We start from the raw sequence: 12,152 nt of genomic DNA, 5'->3' as shown, positions 1-12,152 counted from the left end.
ACGTTAAGCGGGGAAAAGTTTCACCTTAAGAGGGAAAAATCCAACGTTTCGTTGCGCTGGATCGGATTAAAATGATTTCATTTCAAGATTCGGCTGTTATTCGCGATAAAGATGTTTACGATGTGGCGCCCGTTAAACAGTCGGTTTGTTTCTCCCATTGCTAGTCGTCTTGTTCTTCTTCCGCTGTTGGTCACATAAATTGACTCCGTAATTTGTTGTCGTCAAAATTTCTTTTTGTTTTTGTTAAACGCAGTTGGCGTTGCCACTTCCCGCCGAAAAACACGGGCGTATTATCATTGTGGGATTGCGCATCTACGGACGTCAAGTGGACGGACGGACGGACGGAAGTGACGTCATGACCTAACCAAAATTTCTTTCATTGATGGGTTTAAACTCTCTTACCCATGGGGCAACGCGTGCACGCCTTCACTACAAAAGTAATTTTGAAACGACGGCGAGCCATACCGGTGTCGATATAGTTGTAAGGTTATGTAACAGTTTTGTATCATTGTTCGTTATTCACATTCCGTTTTTTGCCTCAAAAGAGAAGCAAACGTCTTACACTTAGCTACAAAAGTACAATAACATTCTAAAGAGCAACTCTAATTGTTATGGTAGATGGCTTACCCGCTGTCAGGATCCAGAGCTATGTCTCTCGGCTCATCAAGCCCCAAGGAGAGCAAACTTTGTCGGTTATTGCCCGATAAGTCTGACACTGATATCGTATCGAGAGTTGTATCAGTCCAGTATAACCGCGATGCCCTCCATTCCACTGCCAATCCGTCACAAACATCAATGTTGTTGATAATAACTGTCACGCCTGAACCGTCAATGCCAGAACGTTTAATATTCCGCTCATTCACGTCACTCCAGAATAAATACCCCAAACTAAAATGCACATCAATCGCTACAGCTCTTGTTAAACCAGAAATTACAGAATGTGTTGCTGACGTTTTGTAGTTAAAGGCTATGATATCCGTTGTGTTTGAAAACAGGAGACACGGAGGACTGCAAATCGCGGCTGTAAAATGATGAGAAAACAGTATTCAATCGGTTTAGATATTCTATCTTATGCTTGTTGTATACTTTAATCGTAACCGCATACTTAAACTGTCATCATTTGTTGGCAGAACTGGCTGCCCTTAACTTTGGTCGTTTTTAATTAATTTATTTATTTATTTAAATTTAAGTTAGTTCAATAGTTGGTTGTTGTTAAACACATGTTAACCTCTAAATCGTTAGTTATTGTTTATTTCTTCAGTTGTTAACCATTTTGTTTGGTTCTTTGTTCGTGCTAGTCTTTCTCTTTTGCTTATGTATTTAAACATTAGCTCTCAATCCTATCAATTCATATTTTCATCCACGTTCCGCTAATTTGTTGTCCTTGCTAATAACCGAGTGTGGCCAATGTGCGAGCCAGCGAGCCAGCGAGCCAAAAGTGCGAGCCATGCGAGCCATGCGAGCCAAACGTGCGAGGCTTGCGAGCCAAACGTGTGAGCCATGCGAGCCATGCGAGCCAAACGTGCAAGGCATGCGAGCCAAACGTGCAAGCCATGCGAGCCATGCGAGCCATGCGAGCCATGCGAGCCAAACACTTGAGGCTTGCAAGGCACGAACAACCCCCAACATAAATGCTAACCATTAAGCTAACTGGGGAGCTACTTAAGCTAACCTGAGTGCTATTCTGGCTAACCGGAGTGTTTTTTAGGCTAACCTGAGTGCCTCGCACGTCTGCCTCGCATGGCTCGCTGACTCGCTGGCTCGCAGATTGTCAAGACCCCTAATAACCCACCACGATTAGCCTAAGAAAACTGCAGTATATTTAATATAAATCAAGAGAGGATCCCCTCGTGTATAAATGCAGCCAGGTAAATGTGATTTGTAAAGAAGTTATGTGTTAATGTATGCATGAAAATAATGAATCACCAAATGTGAATGTGAATGGTATGATTGCCCGTTATTCCCGCAGTTAGGGTCTCCCGCTGTGTCAGTGTCTTAAAAACGTAGGTAAGCTTCAGTCTTAATATTGGCCTTAATGTTGTGGTTAATGGTCCATGAAAGGTTCTCGAGAAATTCACTGCAACAAATACACACACAAATGAAAAAATATACATAAGTCAGTTTATCTCCATGAGCTTGGTGAACTTCCATCTACTACATCTACATACTTGCAGTTATAGGTGATGAAGGAGTCGGTACAGCAAACCAAACAAAAAAATGCTTGTTATGGAAGCTACACAAATGGTCAACTGCAACTTACAAAGCTTAAATACTATTCTAAAAGTCAGTAATTACTATAAGGTAAGTCAAGTTGAATTGACCAGAAACAAGACATTTCTAGTTTTACCTCCAAATATATTGTTTGCAGTTTCTTCTTGAAGAAAAGCCAGCAGAATCGATGCGTATAACAACTTCATCAGTTTCCTGAAGCCATCCATTTTTCAAGGAATATCTAGACCCTTGCAAAATCAGAAAGGAGAAACAAATGATAAAACACTCGATATAATCTGAATATGCCGTTCATCAGAAATATCTACGAATCAGAGCGTGCAATGCAAAAATGTCCCACGTCTTCATTATTAGGTGAAAAATTGTAAGCTGTAGCGTGCATGCGTAGCGAAAAGTAACGACTGAACACTGGATAATCACGAGAGCTTTCGACCAAGTTGACTGAAATTTCCGTTCTTGCCAGCGACTAGTCAGTTTTAATTACCGAGGAGAAGGAGACGCTTCTAAGAAAGCATTACAAAGGGACTGTCTCAGGTCTTCAATACATGAAATGATAAATCTAGATTGAAGCTGTAGTGTGTGGAGTGACTGGTCACTGGATGACGACGAAAGCTTTTCAGGGACGGCAAGTTGCACCTGTCTTGGTTTGAAATTTCTTTTATTGCCCCCGCACAGTCACTTTCAATCATATGGACGAAAATTTGAGTGACACTTTAATTCCGTGAAAGTATAACAAAAGGACTTATAGAGCAGAGTTACTTATCATCTGCTCGAGTGGGCTCAGCTTCAAAACCGATTCACACAATCATACAATCATACAAAAGAATAATTTCAGTTGAATCGTAACAGATCAAAGTGACACGAAAGAGAATTTGAAATCATTTTATGTGCAAGCATTTTTGCTCGACAAGGGACGTGCCTAGACAAGCATCCACCCATGTCAATGCTAATTTATATGACTAGAAAAATCAATGATTACTGAATTCTTCCTGCATGATCAATAATTGAACAGACAAGTTCAAAAAAAAAAAAAACAACAGCTAAACACACAGAAAACGAGGTAAGACCTAACAACTAAAATTCAACCGATGATTTTCAGTCTCAAGATACAAGCAAAGTCATCGTCAGTTTTGCAAATGGGGCTCTCGCGGATGTTCTTACAATTAAAATGAGATTATATCAGTCTACGACCCTATCGTAATTTTTAGCGTAGTAATAATGAATTTTAAGTTATGTGTACTGGATCGTCTTCAAGCGCCCACTATGACATTAACAACTTCATTCTTCGGGTGAGCCCCAGGATAGGCTAACTGTTCGCATGAGTAAGATTTCCAACCGAAGTCGCAATCGCAAAAAGCTAGATGTCGGCAACCGGGCTAGCCCGCCCTCTCAGTATGAACAGTATGAATTATAACATAAAATAACAAGATTTTCAATACTGGAGAGTAATCTTAGTATAGGAATTCAGTTCCTTCAATTATTTTCTATTCATGTAAGTCTCCCCTTCCCCAGTTAAGTTTAGATTGTAGTAATATTGTATGACAAATTATAATTAGAGTGAAACTTAAAATTAAACAAGCTGGTCAGCCAGTGGAAATGATAAAGGAGGCGGTTTTTAAAGAAAAAAACAAAGGGTTCTAACTTAAACAAGTTCAAAACTCTTCAAATCAGAAAAATGAATTGGGCTCAGTTTACAATACATGTAGTCAGATAAAAATAACACTTACCTCCTTGGTTTATATAGTTCTGTCGTTCATGTTTGTCGAGGTCTCCCTCTGTCCTGACGGCTTGATAGCGGCTTTTTGTGGAAGTAACCTTGCGCCTGAGGACTAATTCTCATGTAAATTAGGCGGTTTAAATTTTACTCAATGACATCTTCAAAAGGCAAAATAATTGCTTTCTGCGAATTATCACCAGCTCATAGTGGATTCCTCTTGCCTGTTGACTGTGCTCCAGGTTCTTGAAGGCCATGGGATCTTTACAGCAGTATACATTAATCCTGATAGCTGTGGCTTTGACAACGTTAACATTGTTCTCTGTCGATCATGTATCTGCATGTTGCAGGCGGCGCCGTCGCCGTACCAAATGTAAGTATGCTTGATCTTTAGTTTGATCTTGTTTGATGAGTCTTTGTGGCATTTCAGTTAAATATATAAGGTGCAATAAGAAATGACTTTATGAAGGTTTTAGGGACCCCATGCAATTAGATTTCCCACTCAGTTATACGGTGTTATACGGTGTTATTTTGAGGGTTTCTTAAGACGTTAATACTGGCTAATATCGCAATAAACACTTCACAATAAAGGCCTCTTCCTGGTCTATCTTTCTCGGCAGCAGTACTAACTAACAGCTAAAGTCTGTTAGCTCGCTATACAAAGTGATCGGGTTGAAGGAAATCTAGTCAGTACGATTAACGGTGGAGGGAGAGGGCTGTTCGGTCCACAAGCACACTTACAGCTGTAGTAATTTAGATTTTAGGGTACCCAGTGAGAACATTTAGGCAAAACATTAAAAAAAATCAACGCCTGTGTTCTCAGATGTCTTTGTAACCTTTTGAGTAAGATAATTAATTATACAGATTAATCTGTACGGTTAATTTAGCTGAAAATTTAAGTAAGTTGAAGAAAGTTTTAACAAGTGGAGTTTATTTATACTGCAAATTTAACGGAAATGCAAGCCGATCTTTCTTTCGTATTTCTATGACGTATTTGCTCTTTACGAAAATGAAAGGGAGTAATTTTCTAAATGAACAGAATAACAGCAGGCAAGAAATAATCTGGAAACTGAAGATGGATGTAGGTAATTCGAAACGTATTTCAAACTAAAGCGGCCGTTACACGTTGAAACTTTAGCTGAAACTTGTGTGCAACGGCGAACGAGACTAGTTTCACGAAGTGGTGTTAAACGGTGAAACTCTTGTTTTATCATCAATGCGACCTTTGCGGAAGTAGAAAGCGGTTCTACTTTTCCTGAAACTTGTCTCGCAACGGAAGTTCGAAAACGTTTCACGAAACCGACCATGTTACACGGTGCAAAGCCTGCGTGAAACTTGTCTCGCCGTGCCGTTGTACACAAGTTTCAGCTAAAAGTTTCAACGTATAACGGCGGCTTTAAAAGTGCGTGTTCTTATTTGGAAATTATTTTTCCAGAGTTACAAAAGTTTGACCTTACATTTTACTGTGCCGAAGGAAACTACAGGTTTACTTTACGACTAAGTCCAACCTCGTTCCCAGAGTTCTTAGGCTCTTTAGCCTGCGTTTGGTCGCCAGGAGAGACTCTACGGAACAAAGACAATGTTTTGCGTTTAAACTTGCCAAAAGTTCAACACTCGCTTTTGTAATCGTGAAATTCAATCTTGCAAAACATCCCAGTTTGAGCTATTCATTAAACGCTTCTAATATGTGAAATTAATTCATCGTTGAGCCGGAATTACGCCAAAATCGATTACCAGACCATTTTCCTTAGGCACTGATAGAGCCGGAAAAACCCCTAATTAAAATACATCTTTTCTATCACTTTTGACGATGTCGTGCTTTTAGTCTCATTCTTGCGTGGACGTGATTTCCTGAAAAGCATTTTAAACGCCCTTAAGATTCAAAACAAAGTTCGTTTTCAACAACTAACTGAACATTAATTAAATGACAACTATGGATTGTCAAAGACGACAAAGAGTTAGATGAAAATTAAAAAAAGGATTAAAGAGTTCATTAAAGAACCGAAGAAACCTAATGGTGTCAATCAATGATAAAAGAAATTTCTTATAAATATTTTATCGCAAAGCTAGCAAAATTCGATTGTTTAATTTTATGTAAGCCGGCCATTCCTGTCAAAGCTAATGACAATGATATTTGAATATTTCCGCTGCAGGGCAGTCTGCGGTATGTTGTTGAAAAACAAATAGACACACAACCCTAAAAAAGTAAAACAAAGCAAAATAAAGTATTCCAGAGATTATTCTTTTGATACTTTCAGGGGTAGTTTTAAAACGCAAATAGCCTATGTAGGAAAAATGGCAACCATTGTTTCCAACATTGTCCTAGTGTGCCTATGGTCAAAAAATACGTCTTTTCTTTTACTTTTGACGATGTCGTGCTTTTAGCCTTTTGCGTCTACGTGATTTCTTGCAAAGCATTGTAAACGCCCTCAAGATTGAAAACAATGGTCGTTTTTAATAACAAAACTGAATGTCAATTGAATGACCCCTAAGGATTTACAAAGACGACAAAGAGTTAAATGAAGATTTAAAAAAAAAAAAGGATTAAAGAGTTCATGAAAGAACTGAAGAAACCCAATGTTGTCAATCGGTGAAATGATTACAGATAAACATAAATATTTTATCGCAAAGCTAGCGAATTCGATTGTTTAATTTTATGTAAGCCAGCCATTCCAGTCAAAGCTAATGACAATTCATTATATATGAATTAGTGAACTTTTAATTAATATTCCCGCTGCAGGCACGAGTATGTTGCAGTATGTTGCAGTATGTTGTTGAAAAACAAATAAAGTCACACAACCCTAAAAAAGTAAAAGAAAGTAAAATATAACCTTCAAAAATTAAGAAAGACGTTTCAATAAGCAAAATAAAGTATGCCAGAGCCGGTTATCCTTTGTTACCTTCAGGGGTACTTTTAAAAGCGCAAATAACCTATCTATTAAAAGTGGCAATTATTGTGTCCAACATAGTCCTATTGTTCCTATGGTCAAGGTCACAAGCATAACGGAATTATGCTAAGGCTTGTTCTATTTGCTTTCTTATACGTTTTCACCAGCCTTCATACCGCATTAAACAGCACTTGCCTATCAGTTCTAGAATGTTCCTGATTTCACCTGCAAATTGCATTTTTTTTTTTCATTGCTTTCGTCGAAAAGAGCTACCAAAGGTCTTGCCGTACTTTTCATTCTTTTGTTTCATTCAATAGAAACTTAGCTTGTTTTGCCAAGTTATCTTAAAATGATCAAATCCATACTGGATAAAGCTTTTTCTCCTAACATGAGAAATTAATTCACCTTTAAATTGAACTGTACCGAAATCGGTTGGTAGACTGAGGAATCAAATAGGAACCATCCCTAATTCAGCGAGGCGAGGCGACAAAAGAGTTGAATGAACTTTGGAATCAAAGGCTCCTATAGGAACTCGTGGATAAAGAGGGAAATTGTATAAATTTGATCGGTGCAAGATCGTGGGGAACGGTAGACCCTTGGAAGGTCTGTAGCACGTAGTGGTAAAGGGCTTTAGTATCACCCATGAACGTAATTTAGTTAGCCACACAGAGGACAGGTAATTTCTTGTGAAGGACGGCGCTTGGAATTCGGAGAGTGTTGGATTAAATCGCTTTTGTAAGAATAGAGAAACAACTACAGACTCACCAGTTATGAAACTACAGAGAAACACAGACAGTAAATGAAAAATTTGTTACCTATGAAAATTAAAGCGCTTCGAGGCAAACATTAGAAAGAACCGATTTGAAAGAATTGCGAGTCAACTTTGAAGCGAATTTATTGGGCCGTTAGGAACACGTTTTACAAATCTGGAGGGTTGTGGGCTACAGCCCCCCTGCCCCCCCTGCTCCGCCGCCTATGATAGGCCATTAACGATATTTTTGAAATGTAGATCAACAACCAACTGTCCATCAAAAGAAACTATTGACTAACCTATGTTATTCGCTCGAAATAAGTAATATAGCCTAATAAGTAATCTACCTAACGTTGATTTGCATAGTTAATGAGCTAAGAGTGAGTGAGTGTCACATTTGCATAAGAATCCTCACTACATCTCGTTTCCTGAGCTTCACATATCCACGAGTTAAAAAAGAGGTTCATATAAGATCCGAAGAAGCCCAATGTTGTCAATCGGTGAAATGGCCACAGATAGGATTCTCATGAGTGCTAATTATCGCAAAAACTTGATTGTTTAAAATGCTATTTAAGCTACTCCAGTTATATTTTACGATAGGAAGTCGAAATTAAAAGCATTCAACCAAAAAGGGAAACTTAAACAAGGCGAAATTTCTTTTAATAACTTCAGACTTATTATTACTAAAAAACTTAAAGACCATGCGCAAAAACGGCAACCATTGTTCCCGCCTTAGCTGTCTGGTCAAGGTTTCTCAGCGTAAGGTCAACACAAGCACAACGCCACAAAATAAAAGGGACTGCGCGTATCATTTAAGTTCACGCTTTTCTTACGAGCTAGTGTGAGACAGGCCTCCTACCGTACTGAATAATTAACTTTAGTTATAGTCAAGAATATCAGGGGCAGGCAACGGCAACAAGAAGCAAAATCCTTCTGCAATGATATAGCCTTCTTTGTTCTCAGGTAGTTTCAGCTAATTCAGTTTGATGTGGTCGGACACTTTAGCTGAAAATTTTAGCAGAGGGTCGTACAGGGGTATTTTCGTGATGCGTGATTAGCTGATTTTATTTCCCGTGAAACGTGAATGTAATAAATTATTCTTCGTAATCCGTGACCTGAAGGTTTGCGTGACCCGTGAAAAGCTTGAAAACGAAATTTTCATTTCTGTGATCCGTGATTTGCTATTTTTTCTGTTCGTGAACCGTGCAAGAGACCACCCCTGTACGACCCTCTTAGCAGGAGAAAGTTTCGGAAATGGATCTTATTACTCTTTAATTTAAGAATTGCTATAGGTTAAAATGATGGTTGACCTGTTTTCATCGCATTTTTAACGACATAAATTCCCCTCTTAGAACGAAAGGAATTAGTTTTGAGGTGATAAGAAGCCTTGAGCTGACAATTTGCCGAAGAATTTAAATTTTCCTCACAGCTAAATCCGAACCTTGAGGTGATTAAGGCTTTCCAAACAGATAGCTATCGAATCGAAATGAACCGCAAAAAAACATTATTCTCATGCCTTCGTGCATCTCCAGGAGTGAACCGAGATGACCGAGTGCTTTCGTAAATTCGTGACAAAGCTTACAAACATTACAATACGCTCTGGTCAGGAAATATAATCTTAGGAAGAGAAAAACAAGTGGAAGCTTGGCTAGAATAATAAAAATGAAATGAAAAGCGAACAACAACCAACCAACTAACAAACAAACTAACAACAGCGTGGTTTATTCAACAGGTGATCATGTGTAGCAATGGTGTAGACTTGTCTTGCCAATATAATTATGCATTGGGCCTGTGCATATTTTTTTTCTTTTCATGTATAGCATCAAATGACATCATCACTTTCTATTAATTTACACCGTGACAACCAAGTCGAAAGAGACGCTGCTACACTCATGTTTCAAAAACAATACTTACCAAAACGTTTTTTTTTTTCCAAGTACGATTTCTTTTTTTTTTTTTTTTTTTTTTTTTTTTGGCTTATTTATTTTATTTCATTTTATTTTTTTCATTTTAGCTATTTCCTTTTCTTTCTAGCACCAGCGCAGGCACCGGCTCCGCAGGAACCAAGGCAGGAACCAAGGCAGGCACCAAGGCAGTCACCAGTACATGGTAGTTGGGGGCCATGGCAACCTTCTAACTGGAACTCAGCTCCCTGCTCTGGTGGTAAAAGGACCAGATGGCGTTACTGCAACAGTCCATATCCTGCCCACGGGGGTACGGGTTGCAGTGGAAGTAGCACATGGTCAAGCGATTGTAACGAATGTGCCTCTGGCAACGGTGGATGTCAACATCTTTGTATAAATTCCTACGGATCATATCGTTGTCTGTGTTACTCAGGCTACAAACCTCTTACAAGCAACTGGAAACGATGTGAAAGTAAGTAAATTACACAACTGGGTTAATGCATGGAGGACACAAGAAAATTATTGGTGACGAGTCTGATGGGTAGGGGAGGGAGAGGGGGAGGAAGGCTTTTTGTGAATGCTGAAAGAAGATATTAGAGGTCAAATAATGGGAATGTGACACACGTAATTATTGATGTATTCGATAGACGAAAGATTATCGAAATTACGTACCCAACGTTTCTGCGTTAAAAACAAAACTGATCATCTATGAATGGTAATCGAGCCCCGTGCTCTACGGGTGAAGCGTTCTACTGGCCAAGGTATATATTAAGCCAACTGAAACTAGTTATTTTGTGAGTTCCTAATACACCTGTGGAGGATGAACACATACCGTACATTTTGAAAGATATGACATATCATAAATATGAACTGGAAATTTAACAGATGAAAGACTATCAGGCTTCCTTTATCCATCTGCTTGAGTTGTGTTCACAACTGGGATGACTATTCATCTATAACGCTTCTAATTCCCGACTTAACTTATATGGTAGAAGCTTCCAGTAGATTGTCGAAGACTTGTTATCAATTTGCATTTGGTTGTGCCTTACTCGGCTAGTAAAACGCGCGCTAATTTTCTAACCGATGAGAATCCAAACCAATGCCAATTGCAACTTGGTTGCATGCGTTTTGTCCTGCTTTATTCTGATTGGTTAATTCTCTGCTTTGTTTACGTCTGTTATAATTGGCCAGAAAAATCACTACATTTCGCTTTTAGTCGTTGCTATATTGTCATTTCATAGCAAAGCTTTGCGCCTATGCTGTGGCGAATTTCACCGGTGTTATGGACTGCGTCATCGTTGTTTTTCGCTTCTATTTTTCTTTATTTGAGGAATCACTTGTCCAACAAGCAACTGGCCATCTCCTAGCAACGGACGGTCATCTTGTGACAGTTATTCTCAAGTGAATTCTGGAAGTATTTGCACTGTCACGTGTAATCATGGTTATAAAATCAATGGACCATCATTTTCTCTCTGCACTAGTGGTAGGACGTGGTCCCCAAGCACAGTGCCCAACTGCCATGGTGAGATGTAATGGGTTTTATTATTATTACTTTGGCTAAGGGGAATAAAACAAAACAAATCATACGGTGGATTATGTTTAAATAATTATTGTTTTCGTTTTATTGCCCTTAGCCTCAGAGCCAAGTTAGTATTTTAATATGTGGAAATCGGTCGATTGAAAAGACAGATGTCTCAAGAAAATTAAGTAAGACTCATTATAATTCGCTTTCAAGAAAAATCAAAGGATGGTCTATTTTCTGAAGATTTAGCCTTCACGTCGTGGGACTTTGGCAGCATAATATCCTTGCAAATTTCAACATATTGACTTACAAGACGTATTTAAATTAAGCCTCGTGACCTGTCACGGCCGCAGCATTCAAGAAAACTTTTGAGCAAAAATGGCATCACTTTTTAGTGCCTCCTGGAGGCTACCAGTAGTTTAATAGTTTGCAAATATTACCTACTACTTCATTTCTGTGCTCGATCCTTTCCCAATATTCCCTCAGTTTTAAAAATAAATGATTAATTTTACTTTGAGAGGACTTACTATTACTACTGAAAATAGCCGTTTATTAGTAAAACTAAAATTAAAGGAAAATTTAAAAGGCCCCGGTATATTTCCAAAGTCTTACGATGCTATGGCTAAATCTTCAAAAGATAGCCCACCCCTTGCTTTTTCGAGTAAATAACTAGAGGCTCTTGCCTTAACTTTCTGATTTGATGAGTCGAATATACTCCTTAGATTTACAATGCTGGGTGCAATTGCTAATTCGTCCATTTATTAATATTTGGCTTTTTTGCCGATACCACTCTCATCAACTGGCGCAAAGCAATTGGCGCTGCACGCTTGCTTCGTTGTTGGACGGGATAGTAGCCTATGGCTGGCAGGGAGTGACAATGGGAAGCAAATATTTCTCAAGGATGCGAATTTTTCTTTGAAATTAAATTGTACCATGAGACAAGTACAACATCGAGACTAAACATTTACACCGTGGAACATCAAATTGACCAAGCAGGCCAGACCACCTCATTTTCTCTTGGCTGCGACCTAATCGAATCACCGCAAGACTGTTGTACTCTATTTGGATCTTACGCAAATACAACGACAATAACAGCTATATGTATGTTTCTGTAGCCTGCCAAACCGCACGTACTAGTTAAACA

At 38.8% G+C, this 12,152-nt stretch overlaps 2 protein-coding genes across 4 annotated transcripts in view; one reads left to right on the top strand and one right to left on the bottom strand.

The window, feature by feature from the left end:
- Positions 1–4,118, bottom strand: part of LOC146475145 (uncharacterized) — a 29,849-nt gene extending 25,731 nt beyond the window's left edge. Inside the window, exons 1-3 of one of the 3 annotated variants that reach the window (XM_085116099.1) lie at positions 3,957–4,118; positions 2,348–2,459; positions 628–1,021 (exon numbers count right to left, since the gene is read on the bottom strand). In XM_085116099.1, the coding sequence (XP_084972225.1) occupies positions 628–1,021; positions 2,348–2,438 (485 nt within the window). In that variant the 5' untranslated portion in view covers positions 2,439–2,459; positions 3,957–4,118. Of the gene's footprint in view, positions 1–627; positions 1,022–2,347; positions 2,460–2,713; positions 3,101–3,956 lie in introns of those variants that run through there. The other 2 variants (XM_085116097.1, XM_085116098.1) reach the window with 2 other exon arrangements.
- LOC146475144 (uncharacterized) overlaps positions 3,232–12,152 on the top strand; it is a 47,274-nt gene continuing 38,353 nt past the window's right edge. Inside the window, exons 1-4 of the mRNA XM_085116092.1 lie at positions 3,232–3,289; positions 4,186–4,316; positions 9,597–9,958; positions 10,817–11,008. Of these exons, the coding sequence (XP_084972218.1) occupies positions 4,285–4,316; positions 9,597–9,958; positions 10,817–11,008 (586 nt within the window). The 5' untranslated portion in view covers positions 3,232–3,289; positions 4,186–4,284. The remainder of the gene's footprint in view (positions 3,290–4,185; positions 4,317–9,596; positions 9,959–10,816; positions 11,009–12,152) is intronic.

The sequence above is a fragment of the Pavona decussata genome, unplaced genomic scaffold (assembly GCF_977016875.1).
Source record: "Pavona decussata unplaced genomic scaffold, jaPavDecu1.1 SCAFFOLD_85, whole genome shotgun sequence".
Taxonomy (NCBI): Eukaryota; Metazoa; Cnidaria; class Anthozoa; order Scleractinia; family Agariciidae; genus Pavona; species Pavona decussata.
Note: the sequence above shows the minus strand (reverse complement) of the source record. Positions and strands in the feature narration are given on the sequence as shown.